This window comes from Ylistrum balloti, unplaced genomic scaffold (assembly GCF_031769215.1).
Source record: "Ylistrum balloti isolate Yb309-2 unplaced genomic scaffold, AGI_CSIRO_Ybal_v1 Utg370720, whole genome shotgun sequence".
NCBI lineage: Eukaryota > Metazoa > Mollusca > Bivalvia > Pectinida > Pectinidae > Ylistrum > Ylistrum balloti.
The window spans coordinates 478715-494959 of record NW_026782428.1 but is presented as its reverse complement, the minus strand read 5'-3'; the positions used below and the strand labels follow the sequence as shown (position 1 = coordinate 494959).

The 16245-nt window shown below is 39.6% G+C and overlaps 1 protein-coding gene across 1 annotated transcript in view; it reads left to right on the top strand.

Moving 5' to 3' along the window:
• The window catches only part of LOC132557770 (anoctamin-10-like), a 69489-nt gene that overhangs the window by 46574 nt on the left and 6670 nt on the right, over window positions 1-16245 (top strand). Inside the window, exons 17-21 of the mRNA XM_060222296.1 lie at window positions 1108-1119; window positions 4152-4243; window positions 5798-5878; window positions 9783-10039; window positions 13688-13817. Coding sequence (XP_060078279.1) covers window positions 1108-1119; window positions 4152-4243; window positions 5798-5878; window positions 9783-10039; window positions 13688-13817 — 572 coding nt within the window. The remainder of the gene's footprint in view (window positions 1-1107; window positions 1120-4151; window positions 4244-5797; window positions 5879-9782; window positions 10040-13687; window positions 13818-16245) is intronic.

The window sequence follows — 16245 nt, the reverse complement described above, 5'->3', positions numbered from 1 at the left end:
CATTAAATAGAACTTAGATGTTGTTAGATTGTGAAATTGGTATAATTTGTATCAAAATGTTCATGGACTCTGCTCTATGTCTTAGATTTAAGTACTTGTATTTTGTGTAAATGTCACTGTATTTATATGATTGTGTTTACCTGTCACCTGTACACATGCTCTGTATCCTACCACAAGTATCAGGAGTGAGCCACTTGTACAACTTGGGTGAACAGTTTCCTGATTACTTACGGAATTTTCCAGCGTTTTTCTGTGTAACTATTCCATAAGCTTTCCCATTGTTATAAACATTAAGTTTTTAAACAAATATGATATTGAAGTAGAAATATACAAGTCCTATCAAGTCTTTGTGGTTTAAATATGAATTGGATCAAAGAATGACATGGTCTCCGAATTTGGTTGGCTTTGGTAAATTGAACAGCCCATATTGTCTTTGGATACAGAGATGGTACAGAGAGATAATTTACTGGTAAATTGAACAGCCCGTATTGTCTTTGGATACAGAGAGATAATTTACTGGTAAATTGAACAGCCCGTATTGTCTTTGGATACAGAGATGGTACAGAGAGATAATTTACTGGTAAATTGAACAGCCCGTATTGTCTTTGGATACAGAGATGGTACAGAGAGATAATTTACTGGTAAATTGTACAACCCATATTGTCTTTAGATACAGAGATGGTACAGAGAGATAATTTACTGGTAAATTGTACAACCCATATTGTCTTTGGATACAGAGATGGTACAGAGAGATAATTTACTGGTAAATTGAACAGCCCGTATTGTCTTTGGATACAGAGATGGTACAGAGAGATAATTTACTGGTAAATTGAACAGCCCGTATTGTCTTTGGATACAGAGATGGTACAGAGAGATAATTTACTGGTAAATTGTACAACCCATATTGTCTTTAGATACAGAGATGGTACAGAGAGATAATTTACTGGTAAATTGTACACCCCGTATTGTCTTTGGATACAGAGATGGTACAGAGAGATAATTTACTGTTAGAAATTTTATGTTGTTGCTTATCTTGTTTTTTATTGTTTTTCTTTTTTTTTTTTTTTTCGTTGTTTGTGATAATTTATTTCTTTGCCTAAAAAACAGCACCAACACTGGGTAAGATTGATTGGCTTTTTATGTGGTGGTTTCTTCACACTTACAATCCTCAGACATGTGGATGTTCCATTACAATCTCCATCCATCTGTCTGTCCATTTGTCAGAATCCACATATTTGTCCATTTGTCTGTCTATCTATCTTTCCAAACTCTAGTGTCTGAAGATTATCTTATAATCTGAATTCTAAAAAAAAATCACTTATGAACAGTCAATGCTATTTTTAAATGGGATTCCCTGGTAGTAGCTGGTGGCTATTTCAATGAACATGATATGAGAGGTACTTTATATGATACTTTTTTAATTGATGATTCTATACAGGTAAGGGTGGGCTTATTGGTGATTACTGTAATGACATATTTTCTAGGTGTCAAACAGTAGTTGTAGGTCCATATCCCTAGTATTATCTCAGTTAAAATTATTTAAACATACTGTTATGGATAGGTAAATAGATGATAAAAAGACAATAATGGTTCCTGTCCATTTCTTCCAGATTCTAATTTGATCTTAGACAGTTTGAGTTGGTCGAGTATTTTGGAATGATAGCAAAGGTAGCTGTCAATTGATCTGTAGCATAACACAATATTAGTCCCTGAAATTGCCATGGTTTCTGTGAAGTTTTTATCAAATTTATTAATTACTTAATTAATTAAATATATACTTTTGCTGTTTTTCTTTGTGCTTTGTACCTGACTGGGGTGTCTCTCTCACACCAACTGGTGACACTGGACCTGTGCAGTAGTAACATTTGGCTACTTACTGGTCAAATCAAACATATAATCCAATTGAATAATTCTTCAAAATCTCTATCAATTAAAAGTCTTCATTAATGATAATTGATGTTAAAGTAAAACGAATATAAATGTTGATGAAATATTTAATCTCAAACATTTAACTAGAACATGTATTCTCCCAATGTAGGAATTGGTTAATTAAATATGAATGAATTGATTATATATCAAGTTATGTAATTACCACATTCTAATTTAAGTCTATTCCCTACATGTCATTGAGTTTTGAGTTTAAAAAGTCACATTAAACCTTTTTTTTGGTACGAAGTACTTACTGTTTCTAACACTTTGTTGTGGCTTGGTTGAATGCTTACTGTGATAACTTTTTATTGCTTTATCATATATTGTCATGAATTTATTGATGCCTGCTTATTCTTACTCATGATAAGGGGAGATAAGTCATTTAGATAGTCATAACACCGGTATTTATTTTTGTGATATTTTACCGATCTTGCATTAGGACTAATTGTGTTTGTTTATATGCATCCATTCAATGAAATATATAAATGTTTGATAATGAGGGTCAACAAAACTATATAGACAGTTGTTATTCTATGATAATTGATTATAGCCTAGTACGGATATTTTAGGTGTATACACAGTATAATTGGTCTTTAAGAATAGTTCTGTGTTCATTTATACAGAAAACACACAAGCTGCCCAAGATACTGGAGGGAGTACTGTATTGTTGTCATATACACATTCAAATTTTTTACTTTTTTCTTGTTTTGGATATTGAGTTCAACAATTAATTAATATCATTTTTTTTTTCTCACAAATCCTGTCCAGCTTTGACTTACATGTTAGAGTATTTAATGAAAACACAGCAACATCAAATATAATGATCTATTATATTCCCCTCACATCCAGTAAGGAACCCCAGGATCTATGTATTTTACGGTAAATCATGATAGGTAGATCATTTCTGTTATAATCAAAATTCATAAAGTTGACAAAAATTTTGATGATATTGTGTAATATTCATTGTTAGCATTTATGATACTTTGTTTGTCTTTTACTAAACATGACTTCGGGTACGAGAGTTCCTAACAGGTTACTGTATTAACCTGAAATATGGTATTTTTGAAGATAATCCTTATTATCTATCTTCCAGGCTTTGCAATTCACTGTAACACTTGACCTTTCTATCTTTAGTTAGTTTTAGATTTAACACTCAATACACAAATCTATCAAAAATCATATTTCTGTATAATATTGTCCCTCAGTTTATCAACAGTTCAATATTTGTTCATTATTATCATACGTACATATCATAAATATATAACATCCATCAGATATATGTTTCTTATAAAGGAAGTGATGCCATTTTTGTAATGATTCTACATGCCACTTAAGGTTTCCAGCTTAATTGGTTCACTTGTATAAAGAAAAGTTTATAGATGATAGTTTCTAACTTGTAACACGACAACTACTAGGACTTGTTATTAATCATATTCTGATTTACATCTTTAGATTTAACTTCAGTTTGTCACTAACTCTTGAAACTCCCTTGATTACATATGAGAAACTCTTATATCAAAGGAGGACCACATTAAGCACATAGCACTGTATATATAATAATTATATAGCAAGGGGAGATAAACACATAGTACTGTATATATAATAATTATATAGCAAGGGGAGATAAACACATAGTACTGTTTATATAATAATTATATAGCAAGGAGAGATAAACACATAGTACTGTATATATAATAATTATATAGCAAGGGAAGATAAACACATAGTAGTGTATATATAATAATTATATAGCAAGGGGAGATAAGCACATAGTACTGTATATATAATAATTGTATAGGAAGGAGAGATAAACACATAGTACTGTATATGTAATACTTATATAGCCAGGGGAGATAAACACATAGTACTGTATATAAAATAATTATATAGCAAGGAGAGATAAACACATACTACTGTATATACAATACTTCCATAGCAAGGGGAGATGAGCACATATTACTGTTTACATAATAATTGTATAGGAAGGGGAGATAAACGCATTGTACTGTATATATAATTATCACATAACAAGGGGAGATAAACACATAGTACGATATATATATTAATAATCATATAGCAAGGGGAGATAACCAATGAAATAAATGAGGCTATGAAAATATATAGCATGAAATCTTTTAACAAGTACAGATAATTTCAATTTAATGTCTTGTAAATGATGGTCTGTATGATAGATGATTAATATCTAAATTGATTCATTACAGAGGACACACCAGCTGGCAGAGATATTAGAGAATGATAGAAATAATGAGAAGGAAACTTTGAAAGAGGCTCTGCTTCAGAACATCATCAAAAGGTGTGTATTTAGAAAATCTAATTTTGAATTGGCCAAGGGTATTTCCATTAACTTTGTTGAACTGAGCTAGTTTATCTTTAATGTAATGTTGATAATAAAAGAAGAGATGTTATGAAACTTACATTATGATTGAAGATCCTGCATATTATAACTTTAGTGTGATTGAGATCCGAGGGTTTCTCTTTAGCATGGAACTATTCAAGGACACTTTTTTCATGATACCAAAAGTATTTTATCGGTAATCAAAATGATAACTATATGATATTTCTAACTATCTGTGTGTGTAACAGATCAGAGTTGTCTGAATGCATTGGATTGGCGATTTACAGGTATACTAGGTGGAGTGCTGTTATGGTTTATTTCTACAATTAAGACATAACTCCTACAAGAATTTTAGTCTGTTTAAAGCTGTGGAATGTGTTGGTATTAACTGAGTAATGGAGTGTAAATTTTCAAGAAAACTAGACTCATCGTTGAATAATGTGTGTAGCTGGTAGTGTGTGCTTTATCTTACAACCTATGGTTTGTTGTTCTGGTGTTTATAGAAATATCATACATTATTTCACCTGGATATCATTACTCTAGAAGTACCTATCAACACTTATATATCAGGCGTATCATTAAGTTACCATTGTATAAGTAGTTTATATCAATCAACTCAATTATATACAAATATATCAGTTACATATATATATTGTAAGTGTATTACCAACATCTCTTGATATACTTACAAATACTGTAGTATTGTCCTGAAATAATCCTGTTTTCCTACTTTGAAAATAAGATTATAAGAAGCTCCTCGGTTTCCTATGGTGTAGATTCAGTAGCCTTTATAAACATGACTGGTGTTGTGTGTGCCCTATATAAACATGACTGTTGTTATGTGTGCCCTATATAAACATGACTGGTGTTATGTCTGTCCTATATAAACATGACTGGTGTTATGTCTGTCCTATATAAACATGACTGGTGCCATGTGTGTGTGTCCTATATCAACATGACTGGTGATATGTGTGTCCTATATCAACATGACTGGTGTTATGTGTGACCTATATAAACATCACTGTTGTTATGTGTGTCCTACATAAACATGACTGTTGTTATGTGTGTCCTACATAAACATGACTGGTGTTGTGTGTGTCCTATATAAACATGACTGTTGTTATGTGTGTCCTATATAAACATGACTGTTGTTATGTGTGTCCTATATAAACATGACTGGTGTTATGTGTGTGTCCTATATAACCATGACTGGTGTTATGTGTGTCCTACATAAACATGACTGTTGTTATGTGTGCCCTATATAAACATGACTGGTGTTATGTGTGTCCTATATAAACATGACTGTTGTTATGTGTGTCCTATATAAATATGACTTGTGTTATGTGTGTTCTATATAAATGTGACTGGTGTTATGTGTGTTCTATATAAACATGACTGGTGTTGTGTGTGCCCTATATAAACAAGTCAAATTTATGACATTATGAATTCATTTTTTTGGATAGAATCAGTTATGAAATCTTTTGATGAATACTTGTTTATATGTATGGTTAGTGAGGAAGAGTACCGACGTCGTCAAAGTCATGGTGATGGAGGTGATGGTGGACCTACAGAACTTTCAGAACCCACCTACAGGTAGTGTTTCTGTTTTTAGTCCATGATATGACTACCTTGTAAACATATGTATGAGAAAGTGGTTTTTAAGATCCAAGATCATGAAATAGATCAACCTACAGATTAATGTAAAACCAGGTATTACTTCCCATAACTTTGGTATATGGAGCACCCCACATAGGTGCAGCCAGGCAGATAAGGAAGAGGGGAGGATAGGGTGGGACTCCATAAAGTTATGGTAAGTATCACCTCATGAAAATTGGTTTTACATGAAAAAACCTCAATTTCATTTCAGTAATAATTACCATAACTTTAGTATGCAAATTCGTCTTACTGTAGTGGTGACTAGAACAACCAAAGTAGTAGGAAGGGAGAACAGAGTGCCAAAGAGTAGGAAGGGACCTCCCCGTGTAGGAGCAGGTGTACCCACATGCCACCGTACGGAAAGACATTCCCCGGGCCTAACAAGGAGGCACAGCCACTGACTGTGCCACCACCAGAGGTCCCAACAAATACAGGCCTTCTGAGTGGGAACTAGGGATCACAGATAAAAATCTGTGAAGGTATCCCCCCCGCCCCGCCAGAATGCTGCAGACATGATCTCCTGAAAGGAGGATCCATTGAGAAGGGCCCAGGACGCAGCGAGGGCCCTGACCTCATGAGCCCGCACTTTCACTCTCACCCGAGCCTGATCATCAGAATGCTCGTAAGCATGCTTAATCACCTGGCAAACCCACCTAGAAACTGACTGGGAGGAGATATCTCGTTGTCCCTGTTTGATGGGAGCGACGACAAGGCGTGGACCTCTCTCCTATGTCCAGAGGCCAAAGCGAAAAGGAAGACTGCCTTGAAAATAACAAACTTTAACGAGGCCGACTTCAGAGGCTCATAAGGAGCCCTAGTCAGGGAATCTAGCACCAAGGCCAGATTCCACTGTGGGGCCAGCTGCCGCACTCTTGGTCTATCCAGAGCGAAGCCTCTGATGAGGGTAGAAAGAGAGGAGGACGAACCTATCTCTTCCCTGCCATGAAAAAGCAAGGACACCGGCAATAGCTGTATGATAGCCAGCGATAGTGCCAGGTGCCAGATTGTGGTTCCTAAACAGAGAGAGTAGGAAATCCGCAATCAACTGCACAGACACTTCGAACAGATCAACCTCCCTGCCGACACACCAATCATAGAAGATCTTTCAACGTGACTGGTGGATGGCAGAAGAGGAAGCCCTGATTGATCGCACAATGCGATCTGACACCTCTGGAGAAAAGCCTTGGCGAGGCTTCCAGAGATAGCCTCCATGCGTGAAGGTGGAGGATCTCTGGTCGAGAGTGTGTCATTCTGGACTGAGGCTGGCGAAGGAGATTCAGTCTGGTGGGAAGAGCCAAGGGCTCCTCTACCAGAAAAGACAAGAGCTCCGGAAACCAAGGTTGCCTCGGCCACAGAGGGGCTATCAGAAGTAAGGAGCAGTGATGCTCTCGAAACTTCTGTAACACCCTGCCCATCAGATTGAAGGGAGGGAATGTATATGCATACATCCTGTCCCAGTCCAGAGATAGGGTGTCCAGAGCCCAAGCCTTTATACCCAATACTGAAAACTGTCTGGCCAACACAACGTTGGAGAGCAAGGAGACCTGCAAGGCCGCCGATGCTCTCAAAGCCATATTCAGGCCTGTTTTGCCTCAGATAACCAACCCTCAGGCAAGTTGGACACCCTTTATAGACAAACTGTCAGGTAGTCTATATACGACAGAATCTGGATGGACAGACACAACATTCTCTCCATCTTGTGGTGTTCCTTAGCACCGAACACCACCTGGTCCACTCTCGATTCCAGCCTAGCTGGTTGAGAGGCTAGTTGCCCATCATGTGTGGCATAGTCGTTTGCAGAAACCTCGGACAGATCACCAACACCAAGTTGCAGTCCAGCAAACCCAGGAACATGGGTAGAGGAAGAAATCTTCTCCATAACCCAAGCCCGGGCAGTGGCCAGAGCTGAAGACATGATATTGCTTTCAATCAGAGACCAATCTGACTGACCAGATGCCCGAGAGGCCACCAAAGAACCTAAAAGGGTGATGGACTTGGGAATCAACAACGGAGAAGGTGGTGGGCAAACCTCTGCCTCAAGAATACGAGAGACATCGGCCCGAGGGCAAGCATCCCAGACAGAGCATGCTGAGTCTCAGCTTCAGCAGCCTCGGGGCCATCTTTCCCATGGGAACCCTCCTAACCAGTAGGGTCGTCATCAGACGACTCTGATGGGTCAATATCCGAGCACCCAGGAGAAAGATGAACAACATTGTCTACCTCTGCCATGTCCGCGCCCTCAAAATCCATCTCCTCCTCGATAGGGACCAAAATCTCTGTGGGAGGAACAGGGGCCATCAGAGGAGCCAACTCCAGGGAGTGAGGCTCTTCCATACAGTGTTAAGATGCAGAGCGCCTAACCGCCGTGGCTGTAGGTTTAGGTCTAAGACCCCAAGCCGACCCCTGAAACTTGGAGATCAACGGGTCCGTGCGGGAGGCGGAAGTCCTAAGGTCTGGCAAACCTTCTTAGGACTAGCAGACAAGGCCCCTGAAGTAGTAAAATGTTGGGGGGATTCTGAACTGCTTAACCATCTCCTAGAGGGAGAGACCAACCCCTTGGGATTCCAAGAGGGAAAACCCATAGGGTTAAACCCAAACCCCTGAGGAAATGGGAATGGTCCCACGGGCTGGGAGTGACCCCAGAACTGGCCAACATGGCCCGCCTAAGTCTGGGGCTGGCCACCCTGTCCGAAAAACATGGATGGGCCGCCACTCCCACCAGGTGGACGCCCAGACGTGTACGGGCTAAGTCTGTAACGACTGGGATACTGCTGGTACCCAGAACCATCTGTGGCCCAGGATTGAATGCCCGCGGGCACGCGTATACCCAGAGCTCGGAGGAAAAGGTGACTGGAAACCAGACGCCTGGCCTGAAAACCTAACCTCTTGGGGGAAACCCCCTGGGTACCCCTCCACAGGGAACTCTGGACTGGACCGGTACTGACCAGAATCCAGCAACCTGTGAGCGCTAGATAAACAGGCCCCACGCTGATGCAAGGATTAGTGAACTGTGCATCACTAATCCCCGTAGCCACAGACAACCCTGACAAGAAATCTGTGGCCCCAGAACCTGCACATGAAAGTACAGGTCTGGAGTCAAGGCGGCCCCCACCAACAACACCACCTGGCGCGTCGGGATCACTGAACGAATCAGTGACCGGCAGTCGGAAGTCCCTACCCGATGGTGACACCGTCGACACACGGGAGCTACCGGCCAATTCGACCCTCGACTGTGCAGTCAGGGTCAGGCTCAAAAAACTACGAATGAGAGTACAAAGCCTAATGTACGCAGCAAGACTGCACTGCCAAAAAAGAAATGGTCATACAAAACGGCCAACGAAGCAGCAAGAAAACAAATTTCAACTTCACGAAAATCCAAACGACGGGACACGTGGTCACGCACTCAAAGATGTGGAGGAAAACACGGCCGGAAAAACGGTCAAAATAAACATATGCCAATACTTGTTGGGAGATGGGTTTACAGACTCAGGAAGTAACAATATACTCAAACAACAATAGCAGTACAAAGAGAAGGAGTAATGGAAAGCACTCAGACACCTCCACACTCGTCGGCAGCCATAAAGGTCAGAGAAAGGGAGATCACTCTATGTTCCTGCTGTGATGGCTAATGGATCGTAGGGAGGGTGGGATTGTTTGAATCTTTTGTTGTAGGGATACAAAGATGGGTGTAGGTACTGTATTTGCATACTAAAATTATGGTGATTATTACTGAAATGAAATGTGTGATTTTGTGATGAAGTAGAAATGACTCTTGGCTTAATTCCAATGTTGATTCAAAGAATCATTGTGAAATTTCTTTCCCACTTTTGTAAATACACAGAGACGAGGAACCAAATACAGAAAATAGTCGAAAAGAGTCACAACAGCCTGTACCGTTACCTACCCGTAACGGTCAGCCGCCAGTGGAGAATCCAGAACCATTCCGAGGGGGCCCTGATCCGTTGACCCCTCCTGTGTGTGAGGTCAGGAATAGATATCCTGTTGATCACATCTCAGTTGAGGAAGGTGATGATGACACACATGTAAGGAAGATGAAAAAGAAGAAAAAGAAAAAGGACAAAAGAAGAAAGCGATATGGCAAGTTTGAAGAAGTTTATAAATATTGAAGACTGTTATTGTATTGTAATCAATGTTGCAGGATAGTTGGAATACATGGCCAATGTCTTGAAATATAAGCTGCATTGTGGTTCGGAACAGCTAGAGCTTTTATTTCTTCATCCACACCAAAATACAGCTTATTTCATAAGGCACTGACCATGTCTTCACTATGTGTTCCCACCAGGTGACGACCACCAGGTGACTACCAGTTGATCATTGACTGTGATGATTATAAACTGTTCTATATTCCCACCTTGTGATGACCACCAGGTGACAACCAGTTGATCATTGACTGTGATGATTATGAACTGTTCTATATTCCCACCAGGTGACGACCACCAGGTGACGACCAGTTGATCATTGACTGTGATGATTATAAACTGTTCAATATTCCCACCTTGTGATGACCCCCAGGTGACAACCAGTTGATAATTGACTGTGATGATTATGAACTGTTCTATATTCCCACCAGGTGACGACCACCAGGTGACGACCACCAGGTGACGACCAGTTGATCATTGACTGTGATGATTATGAACTGTTCTATATTCCCACCAGGTGACGACCACCAGGTGACGACCACCAGGTGATGACCAGTTGATCATTGACTGTGATGATTATGAACTGTTCAAAATTCCCACCTTGTGACAACCACCAGGTGATGACCAGTTGATCATTGACTGTGATGATTATGAAGTTTTCAATATTCCCACCAGGTGACAACCACCAGGTGATGACCAGTTGATCATTGACTGTGATGATTATGAACTGTTCTATATTCCCACCAGGTGACGACCACCAGGTGACGACCAGTTGATCATTGACTGTGATGATTATGAACTGTTCTATATTCCCACCTTGTGACGACGACCAGGTGACAACCAGTTGATCATTGACTGTGATGATTATGAACTGTTCAATATTCCCACCAGGTGACGACCACCAGGTGACGACCAGTTGATCATTGACTGTGATGATTATGAACTGTTCAATATTCCCACCTTGTGACGACCACCAGGTGACGACCAGTTGATCATTGACTGTGATGATTATGAACTGTTCTATATTCCCACCAGGTGACGACCACCAGGTGACGACCACCAGGTGACAACCAATTGATCATTTACTGTGATGGTTATGAACTGTTGATTACTGTGATGATTATGAACTGTTCTATTCCCACCTTCCCACCAGGTGACGACCATCATTGACTGTGATGATTATGAACTGTTCTATATTCCCACCTTGTGACGACCACCCAGGTGACGACCACTAGGTGACAACCAGTTGATCATTGACTGTGATGATTATGAACTGTTCTATATTCCCACCAGGTGACGACCACCAGGTGATGACCAGTTGATCATTGACTGTGATGATTATGAACTGTTCAATATTCCCACCAGGTGACGACCACCAGGTGACGACCAGTTGATCATTGACTGTGATGATTATGAACTGTTCTATATTCCCACCAGGTGACGACCACCAGGTGACGACCAGTTGATCATTGACTGTGATGATTATGAACTGTTCAATATTCCCACCTTGTGACAACCACCAGGTGATGACCAGTTGATCATTGACTGTGATGATTATGACGGGTTCTATATTCCCACCAGGTGACGACCACCAGGTGACGACCAGTTGATCATTGACTGTGATGATTATGAACTGTTCAATATTCCCACCAGGTGACGACCACCAGGTGATGACCAGTTGGTCATTGACTGTGATGATTATGACAGGTTCTATATTCCCACCTTGTGACGACCACCCAGGTGACGACCACCAGGTGACGACCAGTTGATCATTGACTGTGATGATTATGAAGTGTTCGATATTCCCACCAGGTGACGACCACCAGGTGATGACCAGTTGATCATTGACTGTGATGATTATGAACTGTTCTATATTCCCACCAGGTGACGACCACCCAGGTGACGACCACCAGGTGACAACCAGTTGATCATTGACTGTGATGATTATGAAGTGTTCATTCACCAGGTACGACCACCAGGTGAAACTTTGTGTGATTATGAAGTGTTCATTGGTGACGACCACCAGAAGACAGTTGATCATTGACTGTGATGATTATGAATTTGTTAAAATTCCCACCTTGTGACGACCACCCAGGTGTCTGAAATTAAACTATGATCATTGACTGTGATGATATACAGTGTTCATACAAGAGGAAGGTGCAGTTAGACAGAGCCAGTGATTAAAGAATTATTGACCTTTGACAAAATTTTGTGACTGTGATGATTATGAATTTTGCTTCCCACCAACGAACCCAGGATCATGGTGAACTTGATCATTGTTGTGATGATTATGAACTGTTCAGTATTCCAACCTTGTGACGACCACCCAGGTGACAACCACTTAGGTGACAGAGTTGATCATTGACTGTTGATTAAAATTTTGTGTCCACCAAAGTGACGTTTTACCAGGTGACAACCATTGATCATTTGACTGTGATGATTATGATAGTTCATTTCTTAGCAAAAAGAGAAGTGATTTTTTTAACTGTGATGATTATGACTTGTGTAGTTGGTGATAATCACATTGCAGCTATGCTAAATGTTGTCATTGACTGTGATAATCACACTGTTGCTATGGTGACTGTTGTAGTAGGTGATAATCACACTGGTGCTATGGTGATGTTGTACTGTGAGGTGATAATCACACTGTTGCTATGGTGATCATTGACTGTGATGTTATGAAGGTGATATTCACACCAGGTGCTATGGTGACTGTTGATCATTGACTGTGATGATTATGAACTGTTGCTATATTCCCACTGTTGTAGTAGGTGATAATCACACTGTTGTTATGGTGACTGTTGTACCTAGGTGACAACCACACAGTTGTTATGGTTATCATTGACTGTGATGATTATGAACTGTTCTTTTGGTGACTGCTGTAGTAGGTGATAATAACACTGTTGCTATTGACTGTTGTAGAAGGTGATATTCACACTGTTGCTATGGTGATTATGTTGTAGTAGGTGATAATCACACTGTTGCTATGGTGACTGTTGATCATTGACTGTGATAATAACACTGTTGTTATGGTGACTGTTGTAGTAGGTGATAATCACACTGTTGTTATGGTTACTGCTGTAGTAGGTGATAATAACACCACCATGGTGACTGCTGTTGATCATTGACTGTGATAATAAACTGTTGCTATGGTGACCAGTTGACGACCACCATATTCACCAGGTGATCATTGACTGTGATGATTATAAACTGTTCAATATTCCCACCTTGTGACAACCACCAGGTGATGACCAGTTGATCATTGACTGTGATGATTATGAACTGTTCAATATTCCCACCAGGTGACGACCACCAGGTGACGATCAGTTGATCATTGACTGTGATGATTATGAACTGTTCTATATTCCCACCTTGTGACGACCACCCAGGTGACAACCACTAGGTGACAACCAGTTGATCATTGACTGTGATGATTATGAACTGTTGTAGTAAGTGATAATCACACCAGTTGCTTGATGTGATGACTGTTGTATATTCCCACCAGTGATACCACCAGGTGACGACCAGCATGGTGACGTGTTATCATTGACTGTGATGATTATGAACTGTTCTATATTCCCACCAGGTGACGACCAGTTGATCATTGACTGTGATGATTATGAATTGGAAGATCAGGGTGTGAGATCAAGGAGGCGTATCACTCCACTGACTCCACCCCTATCTGATACAACAACATCCATTCAGAGACTTCCTGGGTATGTATAAAAAAATGAAAAAACATGATATGAGGACTTCTATATCTCAAATCATTAAAGTCTAATTCGTTTGGTTATTTCTGTTTCACATGATCGTTTTTATTCTCCCAAAGTTTCGTGGGGAGCATTTAGAGGCCACCTTGTCTTTTCCTTTTCATTTATGGAGCATGACTTTGTCCATGGTCAAGCAAATATTATGAAACTTGGTGTATACATTGTACATTGTTAGGACCAACAACCTCTTAACTACAGAGTTATTGCCCTTTGTTTAAAAAATTATTGTTCTGAGCATAACTTGCATTCAAGGTAGGATAATGAAACTTTGTGTATACATTGGTGGTATGAAGACAAAGTGCTGTGTACAAGTATTCTCGCCATTTGTTAAAATTACTTGTCTGGAGCATTATTTTGTCTGAAATTAAACTATGATATTGAAACTTGATATATACATCTGTCATACAAGAGGAAGGTGCAGTGTAGACAGAGCCAGTGATTAAAGAATTATTGACCTTTGTCAAAATTTTGTTTCATGAGTTTAATTTTGCTTCCATTAAAACTAGGATCATGGAACTTGATGGATACGTTGGTCATACTAAATGCAGTATACCAATGTCGGGGCCTGCAACCCCTTAATTACAGAGTTATGACACTTTGTTAAAATTTTGTGTCCAATAAAGTCGTTTTAGGGGAACATTCGTCAGTTTTAATGATAGTCTCATTTCTTAGCAAAAAGAGAAGTGATTTTTTTAACTGTAGATTGACTTGTGTAGTTGGTGATAATCACATTGCAGCTATGCTAAATGTTGTAGTAGGTGATAATCACACTGTTGCTATGGTGACTGTTGTAGTAGGTGATAATCACACTGGTGCTATGGTGACTGTTGTAGTAGGTGATAATCACACTGTTGCTATGGTGACTGTTGTAGAAGGTGATATTCACACTTTTGCTATGGTGACTGTTGTAGTAGGTGATAATCACACTGTTGCTATGGTGACTGTTGTAGTAGGTGATAATCACACTGTTGTTATGGTGACTGTTGTAGTAGGTGATAATCACACTGTTGTTATGGTTACTGCTGTAGTAGGTGATAATAACACTGTTGTTTTGGTGACTGCTGTAGTAGGTGATAATAACACTGTTGCTATGGTGACTGTTGTAGAAGGTGATATTCACACTGTTGCTATGGTGACTGTTGTAGTAGGTGATAATCACACTGTTGCTATGGTGACTGTTGTAGTAGGTGATAATAACACTGTTGTTATGGTGACTGTTGTAGTAGGTGATAATCACACTGTTGTTATGGTTACTGCTGTAGTAGGTGATAATAACACTGTTGTTATGGTGACTGCTGTAGTAGGTGATAATAACACTGTTGCTATGGTGACTGTTGCAGAACGTGATATTCACACTGTTGCTATGGTGACTGATGTAATTGGTGATAATCACACTACAGCTATGGTGACTGTTGTAGTAGGTGATAATCACACTGTTGCTATGGTGACTGTTGTAGTAAGTGATAATCACACTGTTGCTATGGTGACTGATGTAATTGGTGATAATCACACTACAGCTATGGTGACTGTTGTAGTAAGTGATAATCACACTGTTGCTATGGTGACTGTTGTAGTAAGTGATAATCACACTACAGCTATGGTGAGTGTTATAACTGATTATGATACACATTTGATATCGCTGTGCACGATTTTTTTCAGGGAACTTGCCCCTGAAGAAATAATAAGAATGATGCGAGCAAAGGGAGCTATACATGATTAGTTTACTTATAAACACTACATGTAAGATATGTGCTCCTATCTGTATTTTATCATTTCTTCAGCTTTAGTTTTAGTGTATTTGAATTAATTAATGAATTTTATAAACTTTTGCTGAAATTCATTCAAAGCAGTGTTTGTCTCCAGTTTGATCTTAACTGTGATTTTACCCAACTTGTACTAAAATCTTATTTTACACTTCAATACATTCAGTTCAAATTCAGTCAATTTCAGCCTACAAGGAGCTCCACTCTTGCCAATCTCAGTCTTCCTAAATTCAAAGCATAGTTCTCCATATAAACATGACACAAAACTGAAGCCTGGAGTTCAAAGTTGGTTCAATATGTCCATGATAAACCTGATACAAAACTCCTGTATCTAGCACAATTACAGACCAGACTCATATTCCACACCATTACAGACAAGACTCATATTCCACAGCATTACAGACTAGACTCATATTCCACATCATTACAGACTAGACTCATATTCCACACCATCACAGACCAGACTCATATTCCACAGCATTACAGACTAGACTCATATTCCACACCATTACAGACCAGACTCATATTCTACACCAGTACAGACTAGACTCATATCCCATGCCATTACAGATTAGACTCATATCTCACACCATTACAGACAAGACTCATAT